Raw genomic sequence first — 18,383 nt, 5'->3', positions numbered from 1 at the left:
TTTAAAAATAAATTTTAATTTTTAATTAATTATTATATAACATTTGACTTTTAATTATTTTTTATAATATTGGTGAATTTATATCTTAATTTTGATTATAACTCAAAATTCTTGCACATGATTGTGAATAAAAAGAAATATTAACTTGAATGCGTATATATGTGTGTGTGATTGATACGTAATTTTAAAAGTTTATCAATACATATATAAGAATAACTATTATAAATTAAATATATTAAATGTTACAAAGTTAAACTAATCACAAATATTTTAACATATTTATTAATTATTTTTAGGTACAAATAATTCATTTTTTTTGTTTGGCATATTGTCAAAAAACAAAATTGATATATATTTTATACAAATATTTATTTAAAATGAATGAAATTACATATTTACGATAAAAATAATATTTTAACATAAAAAATTATATTTTTTTCACGAATAACCTAAATAAAATATTCGTCTCACAAAATTGATCTATAAAACTGTCTTACTATGTTATTTATTTATGATCACTGTTGTTTAGTAATTAATGGTTCTACATTTGTTTCCATTTCAGTAAATATTACATATAATTTTCTCAATCAGTACCATCAAATTTAATGAATCGACTAGGAACTAATTTAACATTAATCTATTGTCCTGATTATGTGAGCGTGCTCACTCCATTTTCAAATCCAAGCTTGTCAAATTTATAATCGGACAATAAATATATATTATTATTGTTGTATTCTTTTCAGATGCATTGGCCATTGAAAAATGTAATCTGACATCTTTGATAGAGGGATACATTGTGCACATGGATTAACTTTCATTACGTTCCCTCATCAACATAAGCCCCATCCTCGTATGCGTTGGTGTACTCATTTCTCGTACCTAAAGCGTAGCGAAAGTTTAAAATTTTTAGTTTCGAGCCTCGAAACTATCCTTGGGCGTTGTATGTTTGTTTAACATCCATAGAGTGTTTACATCGTATACCTGCGCGTAAATTACTTTGGACTCCAAACCAATATGGGATTAGCGGAGATGACCCTTTTTGTATCTCCCTTCGAACGGATCTTCGCCTTTTGATCGTTAAATTAGGTCAACGATCGGATTCTGTGTTCTTTATTTGGATTGCACTAATAATCACAAATAATTTGTGAGTTCAGAATGTGACGTCCGAATTTTCAAAATCTGAAATCGGTGCAGCATCGGTTGGATGCGGCGGCCGTTGAAGAAGTTGGTCGAAAATTTTTCCACCAATTTATGGTGATGGCCGAAACTTTGTTGGATGAGGAGGAAGGATTTTTGGTGAAATTTTATGCTTTCTTTGTGTGCAAAAACTCGGGTCACTTCATATGACTCTCAATGAAATATTTATAAAGATTGATTCATGATCATATCAGGAGTTCTTCTCCCATCAGGATCCTTGTCTCACCATAATTCTTAATTTTCATTAAATAAAATTCTCATATTATTATTATTATTATTATTATATCGTGTATTTATCAACGTTTGATAATGCATGATATATTAATAATATATACATTTATATATATCCATATAAAATGTATATATAAACATTAATATATTTACACATGTACTTTTAATACAGGCATATATATTAATTTAATTAAACAAATCATTATTAAATTTATTTAATTAACTTATTAGCTAGGAATAGACATGCACATGTAACATTGAAATTTTAGTGTTGATATCGACTAAGAATATGTTTAGAATATACGGTACATTTTTAATGAATTTCATAATCTTACGTTGCAAAACAGATCTCATGGTACCTATTATATATTCAAGGAGTTTATCTATGATGTTTGCATGCGTATACAGACAAAGCATAATGTTACAATTGGATAAAACCTTAAGATATTATTAAAATAATGATTTTTTTATATTAGAATCAATAAAATCCAAGCCATAAGTTGATTTGTTGAACAACTATTATAATACTCTAAATATTCCCCTTGCCCAACTAAAAAAGTGACATGAATTGGTCATTGAATAACAACATAAGATCGAGCATCATTTCCAAAGATATCAAAGGCGAACACTACATGAAAACAATTTTATTATAATAATTTGTGTTATAAGTCATAGCCTTCATCTACAAAATAATTCTGTTTAAAAAAAAAAAATCTGAATTTTCTATTGATAAGAGAAAATTGCCTCACAATATATCAAAATACAGCTCTCTAAATTTTGGATGGTAAAATTAGAGAATGAAGAGTTAGGAACAAAAAAAAATGTCTTTTTTGTCTAGTAAATCTTCTCATTTGATTCTTGATAAATTAACTTTTCAAACTTTAAAGTTCGTTTCCAAAGTTTGGATTTTGGAATTACATTCGATATCATATCAGCAATTGAATCTGTTAAGATTGGAACTTGGACCTAACTCAACCCCTAAAAGCTAGCTCAAGGGGGAAGGATTGTTCAAGCACATATATACAACTCCCAGGTTATTTATCTAACCGACGTGGGACAATTAACAGAACCAAAATAATAAAAATAAAAAAGTCGAAAATTTAATGGATTAAAACCCAAAATTAATAAACCAAAAAATTAATTATCCGGAACCATTAAAAAAGAGGCTGCTTGAGTGTGAATACTAAACAATTTTCCATCTATTCACATTGAACTACTCAAAACAAAACAGCTTAAAAGTGCACCAGACAAATGACAAATCCAGCCAATTTTCTATTCATTGTCTGAATCAGACACAATTATCCAGCAAATTTTCTATTAATTGTCAGAATCACACACAATTATCCAGATTATTTTAATCATGTCTACCTAAAATTCGATAAGATCCAAACCAATTAATATCATAAATTAGAACTACATGTTTTTTTTATTCCCTTTAACAAATTATTAGTTTATAGCAAACTTAATGCTTTTATTGCCGGCTTCCGTTCGTATGAACTGAAGATGGCTTATGCTGCTATGATCTCGCTTAAGCTGACTCTTCAGCACATCCTCCTTCACCCTTACATATTTGTCAGACATCGTGAGAAGGAACATATTGAATCCTTCCATGAAAGACTTGAGTTCTTGCAGCGGTTCTTGGAAGAACGTCCATCCTATGCAAGCAACGAAAATGGAACTTTTCTGGGAAGAAGAATTAGAGATGCAGCTTATGAAGCAGAAGATTCCATGGATCTCCATTTGGACCATCTGTGTAACTCGGAGGAAATGATTTGGCAAATGGAAATTGAGCCTGTGATGAAGCAAGTGGAGTCCATAGTTGGAGAGGTGACACAGATTGAGGAACAAATGGCCGGGTTGGAGATCAAAGGAAGAAGACGTTGTTCCTTTAAGGAAGAGAAGATCATAAACACCTGCAAAGAACCTCCGAATGCTTTACGTAAGGATTCATCAAGTTCTAAAAAGAACTTAATGGTGGGATTTGATGAGTACTTGATGCAGATTAAGGATCAACTAACAGGGCAATCATCTGCACTCGAGGTCATCTCGATTGTAGGGATGGGAGGTATCGGTAAGAGTACATTGGCAATGCATGCTTATAATGATCCATATGTTTTACATCAGTTTAATATTCGTGCTTGGGTCACTATATCTCAATCATATAGTATAAGAGATATCATGTTAAGTATACTAGACTCGATGAATAAATCGCCTAAGGGTGATCAATTAGGACTTGATGTTTACCAAAACTTGAAGGGTCGAAGGTACCTCATCGTGATAGATGATATTTGGGATACTCGTGCCTGGGACGACTTGAAAATGATGTTTCCAGATGACGAAACTGGAAGCCGGATCGTGTTGACCACTCGGATTTCCGATGTGGCTGCGTATGCCAGTCCTTCTGGGACTCTTCATCAAATTGGCTTACTAAATAATGATCATAGTTGGGAGCTGCTATGTGGTAAAGTTTTCGGTGATGATACTTGCCCTCTAAATTTACAAGAAATCGGAAAGACAATTGCACAAAATTGTGGGGGACTTCCCCTCTCAATTGTTGTCATTGGTGGATTACTCTCAAAGTTAGAGATGACACAAGAGGTGTGGCAATCTGTTGCTGAAAATGTAACTACATTTGTGTTTTCAAGTGACGATCGATGTTCGGCTATACTACGGTTAAGCTACAACTACTTGCCTCAATATTTGAAGGCATGCTTCCTTTATATAGGAATTTTTCCCAAAATCAAGAGTTGAGTGTTTCCAAACTCACCAGGATGTGGGTTGCTGAGGGTTTTCTGGGACAAGCTCATGGTCGAAGCTTAGAAGAGTTGGCAGAGAGGTGTGTGGATGACCTTCTTGATAGAAGCCTAATTTTAAAGTCTCGGAAGAACTCTGAAGGCAAGATCAAAGCTTTCAGGATCCATGACCTCTTACTCGACTTCTGCATAGAAGAAGCTAAACATGAGAAGTTCCTTCAAATAATAGGAAGTCCTGTGAGAACCTAAATTTTTGGGCATGCAATTAATTAAATATAGACATGTATGAGAATTTATTTTCGAGTTATAATAAAATTCGAAAATATTAAATAATACATGGTATTGAAAATTCCAAGCCAATAAATACATGAAATTCAAAATTCAGTACAAATCATGTATTAATTTCGAAATAAGGCTGGATATCAATCAAATTGGAAGGAAATATTACATACAAGACAGCTTTTCTTAGCAAGGAAGCATATCAATATTTGTGGAAGGAGCATCTCCAAATTTTGGAAGTAAAATCAATCGGTTTATGGTAGGATTCTTACTCAGCACCTATAAATACCCCCTAAGCCTTTGAAATTTTCACCCCTCATTCTAGCAAGAAATTTTCGAAATTGCTCTCACAAGTGCTCCCAAGAATTTTCGAAATTTTCTCCCAAAAATTCTGCACGAGTCAACAAAATTCTTTCAAAGTTCAGAAATTCGTTTCTCTCGCTCGGGTGCTCGGAATCCGATCTCACCGTTCAGAATGTGCTTCCATATGTTTTGAATAACATATCCAAATTTCAGCAAAATCCAACGGTTAGTTTTTCGTTTATAGCATTTGAAAGAAAACTGCTCAGATTTTAGGCGGGAATTCAGCATACATACGGTTTTTCTGTATGAACAGGCCTAAACGACTTCCAAACCCGATCTCCTACCGTTCATAATATATTTAACGTACTTGTGAACGTACTGTAAAATTTTGAGTCCGATCCAACGGTGAAATAAGGCGCAGTGAATTTTTCAAAGACGGCTGATTTTCCCGTAGATGTGCTGCTGCGTCTTCGAGGGGTTGGTTGCATGATTCTTCTATAGTTTCAGAGTTCTTCACGTTTTTTTCCAGTCTAAGGTAAGTGGGCTTATTTTAAAGATTAAACTTTCGTTTATGCATATTTAGTTTCGTGTGTTTTTGAAAATACGGTCGAGTACATGTTCTTTTCCTACTCCTTCTTGTGTTGTTGTCATTCGTTTTTAAGCACTGTGAGGAGTCGACTTTATATGGGTGGGAATCCCAACTATGACGTACCCTTATGCGGTAGGGGACATAAGCGCTATACGGCCTCGCCCCCTTAGAGGAGTAAAAATTAGGGACTGATATCAGTAAACCATAGAAAGGGGATGAATCTCAGTGCTGGTAAATGTTATGCATGTGATATGAATGATGTTATGTAAGTGCAAGTCATGTGATTTTCGAAATTATGCATGTTGTTATATTGTGCTCGAACGGCCCCCACTTGCTGAGTGACGACCATATCACTCACCTCTTACTTTACTCTCCCCAGATAAATCAGAAAAGAAAATCGAGGAGGATGAGCAAGACCAGTTTTGGGGCTGATAATAAGATGATTCAAGAAGTTTATTTTAGTTTTGGCTTAGTAAATTGTAAAAGCTTCCGCATATTATTTTTATCATTTTAAGAATCTACGTTGTAAAGACAATCTTTTGATTGATTATGAGTAATAAACTGGTTTTTGGTTTATACTGTACTACGAGGCTTGTTGTTTTCAATTGTGTGGTTGTAAAACAACGCCGGTGTCAACTAACCCCGGTCTCGGGGCGTGACAAGTCCGGAATATCTATTTTCGACAACTCCATCTAGTGAGCGTCGTGTAAGCATTCATAAAGAGTTCAAGCAATGTCGGTTTAATATTGACTCCATGTTATCGACTTCATATGTTCGCTCGCTTGTTTCTTTAGGACAATGGCCAACTTCCCCGGATTTGTTCTTAAGATTCAAACTTCTCAAGGTACTACATGCTACTGAAGTAGTATTTTCTCAATTTCCATGTCAAGTTGTGGAGCTTTTGAATCTACGTTACATCGCTTTGGCTTGTAATGGGGATATACATGCATCAATAACAAAGTTATGGAATCTCCAAACTTTAATTATGGTTCCAGATATCAATCTATGTGGTGAAAATTACTTGCCTGTAGAAATCTGGATCATGTCACATTTAAGGTATGTAAGGTGTTACGGAGCTAATTTTCTTGATCCTACCGCTGCCAAATTCGACATTTACAGAAAATGTGTAGTTCTCGAAGACCTCCAGACCCTTTCAGGGTTATGGAATTTTAAGTTTACAGAGGAAATGTTGCAGAGAATTCCAAACATCAAGAATATTGACATTTCCTATGATTGTCGCTGTTTGATGGAAAAAGAATGGTCGTACTACCAACTTGAGAATCTTGGCAACCTGCATCAACTCAAAGCATTGAAGATACGTGTAGTTCCAGACCCAAGTTGCTCAGTAAAGTCGATGTTTACGGTTCATTTTCCAGCATCGCTTAAAGCTTTAACTTTAGGTGGGGTTAGAATTCCATGGCAAGAACTGGCAATTATAGGCTCGTTACCCAATCTTGAAGTTCTCAAACTGAAGGATAACGCTTGCGTAGGGACAGAGTGGGAACCAAATGAAGACGAGTTCTGTCAACTAAAAGTTTTGGTACTTGAAGGGTTGGAGTTAGAGCATTGGAGAGCCGAGTCTGACCACTTTCCAAGCCTCCAGCGCCTCATCATTCGATGGTGCTACTGTTTAGTCGATATACCATCTGGGTTGGGAGAAAGCATGACACTTACCACAATTGGGTTGGATGAGTGCGATGATTCTGTCTGGGATTCAGCAAACGAAATACGTGAGATACAACTGAGCTATGGAAATGATGATTTTCAAGTTATTAATGTGTATTCTGCAGAGAGGCATTCTAAACGTATGTTTTTTGAAGATTTCAGGTATGACCCTATTGTAGCGACTAATTTATAACTTTCAGTGTGTCCTACATGAAATAATATCGTTTCCGGGTTCGATGAATTTATTCTATTATCTTGCTGCTCATAGGATCATGAAAGACGCAGCAGATGATTCTGAATCATCACAGACAGGTATTAACATTGAATCATTTCAATTGCATTTTGTATACTATTTATCCTCACACAATAGAATACATCATGAATATGCTGGAAATTGGTTCAGAAGCGCAATACATCAGATATGACATATACTTGCAGATTGGACTATTGTAAGAAAACTGATGATGTTTACCTATTTTAATCACAGATGAGGATGACGACAGGCCGATCGCATGAAAAGTCTCTGAGATAATGAAATGGCAGAACTGGCTACAAGAAACACCATGCTGAATTAATTCGGAACAACAGCTGGAGTTGATATCACTTGCAAATCCAACTAACATCTTTGTGGCATAGTCAGTCTCTTGAGGTTTCAAGTGTTCCAAGTCATGTTCATCAAGTTCTGTATGTCATGCTATGAGTGTCCTAAAAAATTTGCATTTATTATAGGTTAATAATATGAGCGCCGCAACTTGATGTATGTCATACAAAACCAGGGGATTGCGTGATGATTAGCGTCATGAGGCAATCTTCAATGAAACCATTTAGCTTCTAAACTTATGGCCGCTTCTCATAATATGCAAACTTTTTTTTTCTTATTTGTTGGTCGTCATCATGCACGATTATACAGACACAGAGACACCGAATTTTGCTGTTTTGTTAAACTGGAAAACAAACCGATATGCGGCTTTTAAAAGTTTGTAGCTTGCTTGTCCTTCAACCGGAAGCTTCTCCATCTTTATCATGTTCTTTTGCTCGAGTACTCCGAAACGGAACATCCTCACTTTCAGGTCTATCCCACATGATATCAATGACAAGTTTGATGTGTCCTTGATTTGTTTTCTACTCTGTACTTGCTAGCATGAACTCACAGATAAATTGAGGAAATAGACCTGATCAAACATTTTTAAAAAAAATTATCTCCCCAAGCGTATTTGAAATAAAATGTCAGCCTAATATATGATAAGGTCAAAAAAGTCAACGTGCTTAATCGTGCTCTAAACCAATTAGCGGTTTTGGAACTTTTTACGGCGAAAAAGGTCCAATCTTTTGGTAAAACACGGGGCAAAGAGGTGGCTCTCATGATTTTCGTGTATCTGAACATGGGAGTCCTCCTGTAGATTTGAGTTTGTTGACATTTTCGCTGTCGAATAATGTTGTCTGTTGCACGGCCTTTGGAAGAATGGGGACGGAATGAATAAGTTCCAGCAGATTCTTCTTGAAGTGCAGCATTTGGCTGCAGAATTTAATGTTGTAGATTTTTTTTCCATGGCTGCTATAATCACTATAAAGCTAACTCTTCAGCAAATCCTCATTCACCCTTATATATTTGTCCGACCTCGTGAGAAGAAACATATTGAATCCTTCCTGAGAAACTTGAATTCTTGCAGCGGTTTTTGGAAGATCATGCATCCCATAAAGTCAATGAAAAAGTAACCTCTCTAGAAAGAAGAATCAGAGATGCAGCTTATGACGCATGTAATTCCATTTAAAAAATCTGTGTAATTCAACTGAAATAATATGGCAAATGGAAATTGAGCCAAATAATGAAGCAGGTTGACTCCATAATTGGACAGGTGACAGAGATCAAGGAGCAAATGGGGTTGGTGATCATGGAAGAGGACTGGAGATTTTGGCAACCTCCGGATGCTTTTCATAAGGATTCATCAAGTATTCATCAAGTTCTACAAAGAACTTAATGGTGGGATTTGACGATTACTTGTTGAAAATTAAGGATAAACTTACAGGACAATCATCTGCACTCGAGGTCATCTCAATTGTAGGAATGGTAGGTCCTAATGGAACGTTTCCAAGATAGATGATATCAGGTACACATCAGGTCCTAATGGCTCAATTTCCATGTACCAAAACTTGAAGGGTCGAAGATACCTCATCGCGACGGATGATATTTGGGATACTAGTGACTGTGATGACTTGTTAATGATGTTTCCAGATGAAGAAACTGGAAGCCGAATCATGTTGACCAGTCCGATTTCTGACGTTTCTTTACTAAATAATAATGATCAAAGTTGGGAGCTACTACGTGCTAAAGTTTTTGGTGATGAACCTTGCCCTCTCAAATTACAAGAAACCGGAAAGACAGTTGCACATAATTGTGGGGGACTTCTCCTCTCAATCGTGGTAATTGGTGGATTACTTTCAAAGTTGGAGATGACACAAAAGATGTGGCAATCCACTGCTGGAAATATAACTTCATTTGTGTTTTCAATATTCCATACCTTGTATGAAACAAACATATCGAATAGAAACTTGAATTCTTCTTGGAAGAATACGCAACCCATGAAGGCAATGAAGAAGCAACCTCTCTCGAAAGAAGAATCAGAGACGCAATTTTCCCTAGTTTATATTAGAGGATTTGGACAGGGATTTTGTATGTATATGTTTGCAATAACTGATGATATTAGCTCATTTACTCACAGAGAAAGCTAGGAAAGAATCTCTCTAAGAAAGCTCATTCATACATTTTAAACGATCTCACAATTTTTCATCACATCTGATACCCAGGGATGAACCCATCAAGATCTGGCCCAAATTCCCGGCCCATCATTAAGGCCCACAGGTGAATGGCCCATGACAAGCCCAGGTATTCTCCTATAAATACCAGGTTGGAGCGTATGATTATTGAATTCACTATATTGTTTTCAGCAGCGCCCTTAGCTGCTCCCCCCATATATCCTCAGTCTCTGACTTGAGCGTCGGAGGGGCTACGCCGGGACACCCTCCTGGTCCCCTCCTAACGGTCTTATTTGTGATTTCAGGCCCAGGGTAATTTTGAAGCCCGTGTCTGGATTAGTGACGCTTGCGTGGATCGGACCCTAAATTTCCTGTGAGTATCACTTGGCGCCGTCTGTGGGAACATTTGAGTTGAGACGTAGAGATGGTAGGGAAGAGAGGGAGTAGAAGAGCTACCTCAGCATCGTCGCGTCCTCAGAGGGGACCTGAACAGTCTCATGCTGAGGCAAGGCAGGAACAACCGCGTCTGGAGACGAGACAGGAACAACCTCGTCAAGAGACAAAAGCTGAGCAGCCCCGTCACGAGACGAGGGTTGAGCAAACCCGTCTTAATGAGAACGTGGGAAACTTGACCCTGGAACAGTTGGGCCAATTCATCGCCCGTACAGTAGATGAGGTCATGAGGAGGAACCAAGAGTCCATGGGTGCTGGGGAACAGACCCCTCGTCAGGAGCATGAGGGAAATGTTGAAGTCCACCAGAGTAGGGTGGAGGAGACGCAACCCATACAAAGTGGAGAGATTAGTGAGATGGGGGAGATGTGGAAGGAGATATGGAGGTTGAGGGAGCAGATAGGGAGTAGGGCGCCGGTACCCAAGAGAGGAAGCCCTTTTTCACTAGCCATATTGGAGGAAGGGCTTCCTCCGAATTTTCGACAGTCGAATGTGGGAGAGTACGATGGATATACTGACCCCGAGGAACACTTGGGGAGATTTGAGAATGCGGCCCTGTTACATCAATATTCAGATGGAGTCAGGTGCAGGGTGTTCCTGGGCACGTTGGTGAGGTCAGCCCAGCAATGGTTTAATACCCTGCAGCCCAACTCCATACAGTCTTTTGACGATTTTGCTACAGCTTTCTTGCACAGATTTGCCAGCAGCAAGAGGCACCAGAAAAATTATTTGAGCCTGTTCGTGATGAAACAGAAAGAGAATGAAACTTTGCGAGAATTTGTCCAGCGTTTCAACAGTGCAGCGCTGGAAATACCAGCGGCTACCCCTGACATCATGATAAGTGCCTTCACACAAGGACTGAGGGGAGGGGAGTTTTTCAAGTCGCTGGTCAAGAAGCCTCCGTTGAGCTATGATGATCTGTTGGCTCGAGCTGAGAAATATGTAAACTTGGAAGATGTCCAACTGGTACAGAAGGATGGAGAGCCGGCCCGGAGGAAGTAGAGTTGAGGGAGCGGAGAGAGGAGTAAGGAAGGGGGGTGCGGGGGAAAGAGAGGAAGACATAACTAGTAGTAGAAGACAATTCTCATCCCATGTTCCCCTAGATAGGAGTCGGAACGGGGTGATGGAGGTGAGGGAGCCCGCGGGGAGGTGGGAGAAGTCGCGAAGGGTTGGGTACAGTGCTAGATTGTCTTCACGGGATAGACGAGAAAGATCCTCATTAAGGAGTCGACAAAGGTCTCGCTCGCCCCCTAGGCGTGGTCAAGGCCCTCCATGGATAAATCAGAGGATGGGTGAGCAGAGAGGGAAAGGTGGATGTCAAGATGTCCCTCAGGAGCTCGTGGAACCGAGGAGGGGAATGAATGAGGATAACCACCCTACGAGAGGAATGATTCATATGATCTCGGGGGGTGCTACTGATGGAGACTCTGGGCGAGCTCGGAAGGCACATGGGAGAAGGTTGGAGAACTTTGACATATCTAGGGTTGCAGACTTACCACAAGACCCCGTCATCAGCTTTGGGCCGGAAGACCTCCGAGGCGTTGTGACTCCACATAACGATGCCTTGGTGGTAACGACCACCATTGCCAATTATGATGTGGCGAGAATATTTATTGATAATGGAAGCTCCGTGAACGTCTTGTTCAAGAGCACGTTGGATCAAATGAAAATGGGAGGATTTGAGTTTGAGCCGGTATCCACCCCGCTGTATGGGTTTGCAGAACACGTCATCTTGCCTTTGGGTCAGATTGTTCTTCCCCTATCCTTGGGGACTGATTCTCGGCGGGTAACAAAGATGATAGCCTTCACTGTAGTAGATACCCCGTCAGCGTATAATGGAATTCTAGGACGACCAGCCCTGAAGGATTTTAGAGCAGTAGCTTCCAGTTATCATCAGAAGCTTAAGTTTCATGTGGGAAAAGGAGTTGGAGTCCTGTGCGGGGACCAAAAAGTCGCACGTCGTTGTTATGAAAGAATCATGACGGAAGAAGAAACGAGAAGTCACGAGCATTCGCATGGAAGCTTGAGCTCAGTCTTGCAGTTGTAGAGTCATTCGGAGAAACTTCTACATGGGTAACTTTGTCCTGTGGAGGTACAAGAGGAGCTGAGAGGAAAGTTGGAGAATGCGCTGGGTAAGGCTCTAAAGAGGCATGGGAACGCTTACCACCTTAGAGAATATCTTTACTTCATTTTTGATGTATTTCGTTCCTGAATTTGTCTTACGTTATCAGTTGATATTTAATAAAGTCAAGTTCTTATATTAAGTTCGTGGTTGTTCTTGTATTATGAGGATTATATGAATTTTATTTTACCTACTTAGGCTGCGCCTAGTAGAGGAGAAGAGTGGGGGGGAGAAAAGTTAAATTTTTCCTGCTAAGGCATCGCCTAGCAGAGGAGTAGAGGGTGAGGTGGAGAATATTTATTTTCCTCCTAAGGCATCGCCTAGCAGAGGAGCAGAGTCGGCGATGAGAGGAGCAGAGTGGAAGAGAAGAATTTTTATTTTCCTGCTAAGGCCCGGCTTAGCAGAGGAGTTAGAGGGTGGAGGTGTTGATTTTATTTTCCTGCTAAGGCCCGGCTTAGCAGAGGAGTTAGAGGGTGGAGGTGTTGATTTTATTTTCCTGCTAAGGCCCGGCTTAGCAGAGGAGTTATGAGATGATGAGGTGAGAGTTTGATTTTTCCTGCTAAGGCCCGGCTTAGCAGAGGAGTTAGATGGTGGAGATGTTGATTTTATTTTCCTGCTAAGGCATCGCCTAGCAGAGGAGTTAGATGGTAGAGGTGTTGAATTTTATTTTCCTTCTAAGGCCCGGTTTAGCAGAGGAGTTATGAGATGATGAGGTGAGAGTTTGATTTTTCCTGCTAAGGCCCGGCTTAGCAGAGGAGTTAGAGGGTGAGGGTGTTGATTTTATTTTCCTGCTAAGGCATCGCCTAGCAGAGGAGAAGAGTGGATGAGGAGAATTAAATTTATTTTTCCTGGTAAGGTGTCACCTAGCAGAGGAGTTAGAGGGTGGAGATGTTGAGTTTTTATTTTCCTGCTAAGGCATCGCCTAACAGAGGAGCAGAGTTTGGGAAGAGAAAAATTTATTTGGTTAGTCGTTAACAAAAGATGTTTACGGGGAGCAGAGTTTACGGGGATCGAATTCGCAAGGGAATATATCAAATTTCTCAACGTATTGGACGAGGCGAAGGCGTGGCCGAGGGCTTGAGGGCGAGCCTGTGGCGCGAGGGCAAGCGAGTGGCGGGCGGGCAGGCTCTCGGCGAGCTGGCGTGGTGAGGGCGAGCTGGCGTGGCGTGGCGGGGGCGAGCAGGCGCTCGGGCGAGCCAGAGTGGCGGGCGAGCTGCGGGGCGCGGGCGAGCTGGCGTGTGGCGCTCGGGCGCGCGGCGAGCAGACGCTCGGCGGGCGAGGGCGAGAGCGGCAGGCGAGGGGCTAGGGGCGAGCTGGTGCTCGGGCGAGCTGGAGTGGCGGGCGAGCTGCGGGGTGCGGGCGAGCTGGCGTGGTGTGGCATGGCGTGGCGCTGGCGAGCAGGCTGGCAGAGGGCTTGAGGGCGAGCCTGTGGCACGCGGGCGAGCCGATGCCCGGGCGAGCAGGCGAGCGTGGTGCGCGAGGGAGCGAGTGCTTCGGCAGGGCGCCGGACGAGCTCGATGAGGGCGTGGCGCGCGGGAGCGGTGCGGCCGCGCGGGGCGAGGGCGCCGGGCGAGCGCGCGAGGGGGCGAGGCGCGCAAGGGCGGGGACGCACGCTGTTGGGCCTGGCGTGCAGGCGGCGAGGTGATGATGAAGCGGTGCTAGGATTGACATTTGATTTATTTCCAACTTTTTGGAGACTGGCGGAGGGCTGGAAGAAAATGCACAACTCACATGTTGTAAACCGAGAACAACGCAATAAATCGAACTTTGAACCTACGATTCAGTTCGACTCGGGAGGGGGAGACTGGTGATACCCAGGGATGAACCCATCAAGATCCGGCCCAAATTCCCGGCCCATCATTAAGGCCCACAGGTGAATGGCCCATGACAAGCCCAGGTATTCTCCTATAAATACCAGGTTGGAGCGTATGATTATTGAATTCACTATATTGTTTTCAGCAGCGCCCTTAGCTGCTCCCCCCATATATCCTCAGTCTCTGACTTGAGCGTCGGAGGGGCTACGCCGTGACACCCTCCTGGCCCCCTCCTAACGGTCTTATTTGTGATTTCAGGCCCAGGGTAATTTTGAAGCCCGTGTCTGGATTAGTGACGCTTGCGTGGATCGGACCCTAAATTTCCCGTGAGTATCAACATCCAATCTCAACCGTCCAAAGAAACCGATCTTATAAAATATTATTTTAGTTTTCAAAATTTTTAACTTTCGATAAGTTGTTGATTTTTATTTTATTTTTTTTGCAAATATTTTTATACTTGTAGACAGAAAATTGTTTTTTTTTTTTTGCCTGTTTGTCTATCTGTGATATTTATATTGTCAAATTTAAGTTTTAGTCTGATATTTTTGTTTTTTCTCGCGATTTTAGTCTTTTTTCTGACTTGCCGTTGATGTGGAACCAGTGTGATGTTGACGTAGAGACTAACATATATCTATGTTTCAATGAAAATGACTAAAATTGTCGGAAATCGAAATAGCTGCAGCTCTAATTGTAAATTACACTTTGTTACACCCGAATTTTCTTATGAAATGTGTGATGACCTTTGAAAATTCCATATAAACCTCGTTGCTGGATAATTTTAAATTTGCCTGGCGGCTGGCGCCATGACGATTGTCGCCCTGAACTGCCGATTTTTATCTGTTCACTCTCTAGTTTCTGTGGGAACTTTCATCAAACATTTTTCGAACTCAAAAACACCAGTCTTCAAATCCATCCACATTCCAACCAGGAAAAAGATCTTTACACCCACCGTCTCTGCCTCCGACGCCCTTGACAACCCCCATTTGCAGACCTTGACTTCCCACCAGAGACTTCAAATTGGTCTCTACATGGATTCCCTTCTTCAGTGGAACCAGGTTATGCATATTTGTAATGATATTATTTTCAAATGAAGACGATTTCAATACTTGTCAAATATTTTTGTAACCATATAAGATTAAATCATGAGCTGAATTATTGGTTTCATCCCTTGTGCAGAAAATGAATCTCACAGCCGTGAAAGATGAAAATGAGGCAATGGAAAGACACGTGGAGGATTCCTTGGCGTTAGTCGAGCCCATTTGCAGTTCATACATGTCGTGTTGCGGGAGTTCTTTCCAGAATTTGAGTGTGGTTGATGTTGGAAGTGGTGCAGGGCTACCTGGAGTAATTCTTGCCATTGCGTGTCCTGGTTAATGCTAAAAAATTTCTTGACACGGGAATTATTTTATTATGATTTTATATACACTACACCATATGTAAAAATTGGACCGAATTTGTAATCATTTCTTTTGTTTAAAAATATGTTTCTTAGGTTGGAAGGTGACGCTATTAGAGTCCATGAACAAGCGTTGTGTCTTCTTGGAGCATGTGGTTGGCTCCATAGGGTTGCAAAATGTGCACGTTATACGGGAACGGGCCGAGGTGTGGATTTCATATCTTACATAATATTGCATATTCCTACTCTGTTTTTGCTTTCGGTTTTTATTTACTTTTTTTTCACTAAACCAGCTGTATGTGACATGATAAGTCAAAGGTGAAGCCTTTTTTACTAGCATTCAGCTATATTGAAGAATATCATTCTCCAATTTTACGAGACAAATCACTTAGAACTCGTTAACAAATTCGGATCGAATAGTCATATTGCAATTATTTTCCTTCATAATATGTTTTGCTTTGATAAGAGGAACCACGTTGGATTAATACAGAACCAACAATGGGCGTTGTTATTGCTAATTAATTAAATTAACAACTCTATGGAGCAGTCAGTCTCCTGTGGTTTAAGCATTGTAGGTGATATTAACGAGCTCTAGTTAGTATATGTCGTGCTATGAATTTCTTAGAAAATTTTCATTCATGATAAGCTAGTAACAGGAGTTCAACTGGATGTTTGTTACAGAAAACAATGGGATGTGTTTATTTTTGCATTATGATTAGCATTGTGAGGCAATCTTCAATGAAGCAATTGAGGTTCGACACTATACAAGAAGTCCCGTGTAACCTCTCCATTGTTTTACTTGAACATTCATAATGGAATTTGTATATTCTTACGACGTGGTTTCTTACTTAGTTCTTAATGTGAGACATTGTTGCCGGTTCCCTATCGGATATTACTAACATTGAATATTTTCACATGTGATCTGCTTTAGATATTTCACTTTTCCTCATGTATCGCCTGAGCAGTGTGAACCTTTATGTAGGGCAGAATTTGGGACAGAATCCTGCCTTCAGAGAGAGTTTCGACATTGCAGTTGCAAGAGCAGTTGCAGAAATGAGAGTTTTGGGTAAACAAAAATAAAATAAATAAATAACAGTATTTTTTCTGCTTGAATTGGAAGTTATATCTTTTTCTGAGTCTGATTTTCTTTGGCTCACAGCTGAGTACTGTCTACCTCTGGTCCGTGTTGGTGGTTTGTTTCTCGCAGCAAAGGGTCATGATCCTCAGGTATTCTGCTACAAAGGGGAGTCTGTTAAACTACTTCTGCTATGTACTATTAAATGCTCGAGCTTGAATATTTGTTTCTTTTATGTTTTTACTTTTGAGTTTCAGCATCTGCGTGAATATTTGTGTTTTTTAACTGTCTTCCTGTGTGTTTATGTTGAGTAGATCATAGATGTATCATATTTGGATATTTTTAAATGTATGTAGCATTAGTATGTAATAGCTGATAATCCCTTTGCAAAACAATGTTTCTAGGAGGAAGTTACAAGAGCTGAAAGAGCTATTCATTTGATGGGTGCTTCTCTCTTGCAAGCATGCTTTGGTATGTTTCATTGAACCAAGTTTGGCTATTTTTTTCTTGGTGTGGCCTTGAAAAATAATTTATAAGAAGTTGTATGGTACTGCTTTCGAACCCTGATATTTTGCTCCTAATTTTTTTTAAAATTGTTCTTAACATTTTATTTATTCTTGCAGTCATGATGTTTAAAGACTAATTGTAATCCATCACTCTTGTGCGACACTCTAGTATCTTGATTTCTCAGTAATGTGTGTGAATATGTCTTCCAAGTATTATCATTGAGTATTGCATGAGCCCCTTTTTCCATCGCTCTTTAGGTTGTCTGGACCACTACGAACTTCTCTTATCTATCCCACGATCCTACAACAACCAAAAGGAGTCTCAAGCACTTGCTATAGGGTCTTGATTATGATTGCAACCACAGTATACGGCCTGATATTATGCTTTACATTCAACTGATCATCCTTAAAAGTTAAAAAGTTGCCAACTGTTAAATCTTGTCTTCCGGCAACATTGGCCTGTCAAAAGTTAAAGCATTCTAGTGAAGTCTGTTGTAATGTCAACTGCTTACACTATTAACAGAAACTTTTTATTCTCTTCAGTGGAATCACATAGCAAATATGGACAAAGAACAGCCATTATATGCCGAAAAAATGGTCCCACTCCAAAAAATTATCCTCGTGTTCCAGGCACTCCATCCAGGGCACCGCTGTGAACCAGATTCTCAATTTGTATGCTGTGAGCTTCTCTCATGTTGTTTGTTAGAAATTATAATTTCACAATTATATAGGGACTGAATTTTTCTGTTTTGTAATTTAACTGGGAAACAAACTGGTGACAGCTTATAAAAGTTTGTAGTTTGTCCCTTCAACGGCAGCTTCTCCACATTTTCTCCCTCTCTGTTTTTGTTCTCGATTACTCCGAAACAAATATAGAACATTCCGACTTTCCGGCCTATCCCACATAGTAGCAGAGATAAATTTGTTGTGGTAATTTATCTATTTACGAAATTTGATTCGAATATCCTCTTGGAAGCTAATTTTTTCTCACGCTTTAAATTTTTTGGCTGATGGCTATGTAATCTCGTTTCTCAATTTCTGCTCGAAATCCCATTTTCACATTAAGGTGATAAATATAATGGTTTTTCTGCTGGATACCTAAGGTTTGCCTCTTTATGAATTCGTCTACTGACACTGTCATTATAGCGGATGCAGATATATATATGTGAGTTACCCTCTCAACGACTATGTCTCCCACTAGGACGTAATTCATGTTGGCAAGGTTAAAAAAAATTGCAGGCAAAGAAC

At 39.8% G+C, this 18,383-nt stretch overlaps 3 protein-coding genes across 4 annotated transcripts; all 3 read left to right on the top strand.

Annotated features, from left to right (window-relative positions):
• The first annotated feature begins 2,866 nt into the window (after positions 1-2,866).
• LOC142520773 (putative late blight resistance protein homolog R1B-16) lies at positions 2,867-4,753 on the top strand. Its single transcript, XM_075623896.1, has one exon. The coding sequence runs from the start codon at positions 2,932-2,934 to the stop codon at positions 4,177-4,179; it is 1,248 nt and encodes a 415-aa protein (XP_075480011.1). The 5' UTR covers positions 2,867-2,931; the 3' UTR covers positions 4,180-4,753.
• Positions 4,754-5,994: 1,241 nt separating this feature from the next.
• On the top strand, positions 5,995-9,784 carry LOC142521491 (late blight resistance protein R1-A-like). The gene is made up of 3 exons (XM_075624696.1): positions 5,995-7,179; positions 7,286-7,329; positions 7,505-9,784. The coding sequence occupies exons 1-3, from the start codon at positions 6,107-6,109 to the stop codon at positions 7,531-7,533; spliced, it is 1,146 nt and encodes a 381-aa protein (XP_075480811.1). The 5' UTR covers positions 5,995-6,106; the 3' UTR covers positions 7,534-9,784.
• Positions 9,785-14,863: 5,079 nt separating this feature from the next.
• On the top strand, positions 14,864-17,947 carry LOC142520649 (uncharacterized). 2 transcript variants are annotated; one of them, XM_075623724.1, is made up of 7 exons: positions 14,864-15,213; positions 15,335-15,527; positions 15,651-15,760; positions 16,542-16,620; positions 16,714-16,781; positions 17,034-17,100; positions 17,394-17,775. In XM_075623724.1, exons 1-7 carry the CDS (start codon positions 14,962-14,964, stop codon positions 17,480-17,482), a joined length of 858 nt encoding a protein of 285 aa, XP_075479839.1. In that variant the 5' UTR covers positions 14,864-14,961; the 3' UTR covers positions 17,483-17,775. The 2 variants fall into 2 exon arrangements, with proteins under 2 accessions (XP_075479839.1, XP_075479838.1); XM_075623723.1 differs by having other exon boundaries at positions 14,867-15,213; positions 17,679-17,947.
• The last annotated feature ends 436 nt before the right edge of the window (positions 17,948-18,383 follow it).

This window comes from Primulina tabacum, chromosome 12, assembly GCF_025594145.1.
Source record: "Primulina tabacum isolate GXHZ01 chromosome 12, ASM2559414v2, whole genome shotgun sequence".
NCBI lineage: Eukaryota > Viridiplantae > Streptophyta > Magnoliopsida > Lamiales > Gesneriaceae > Primulina > Primulina tabacum.
Note: the sequence above shows the minus strand (reverse complement) of the source record. Positions and strands in the feature narration are given on the sequence as shown.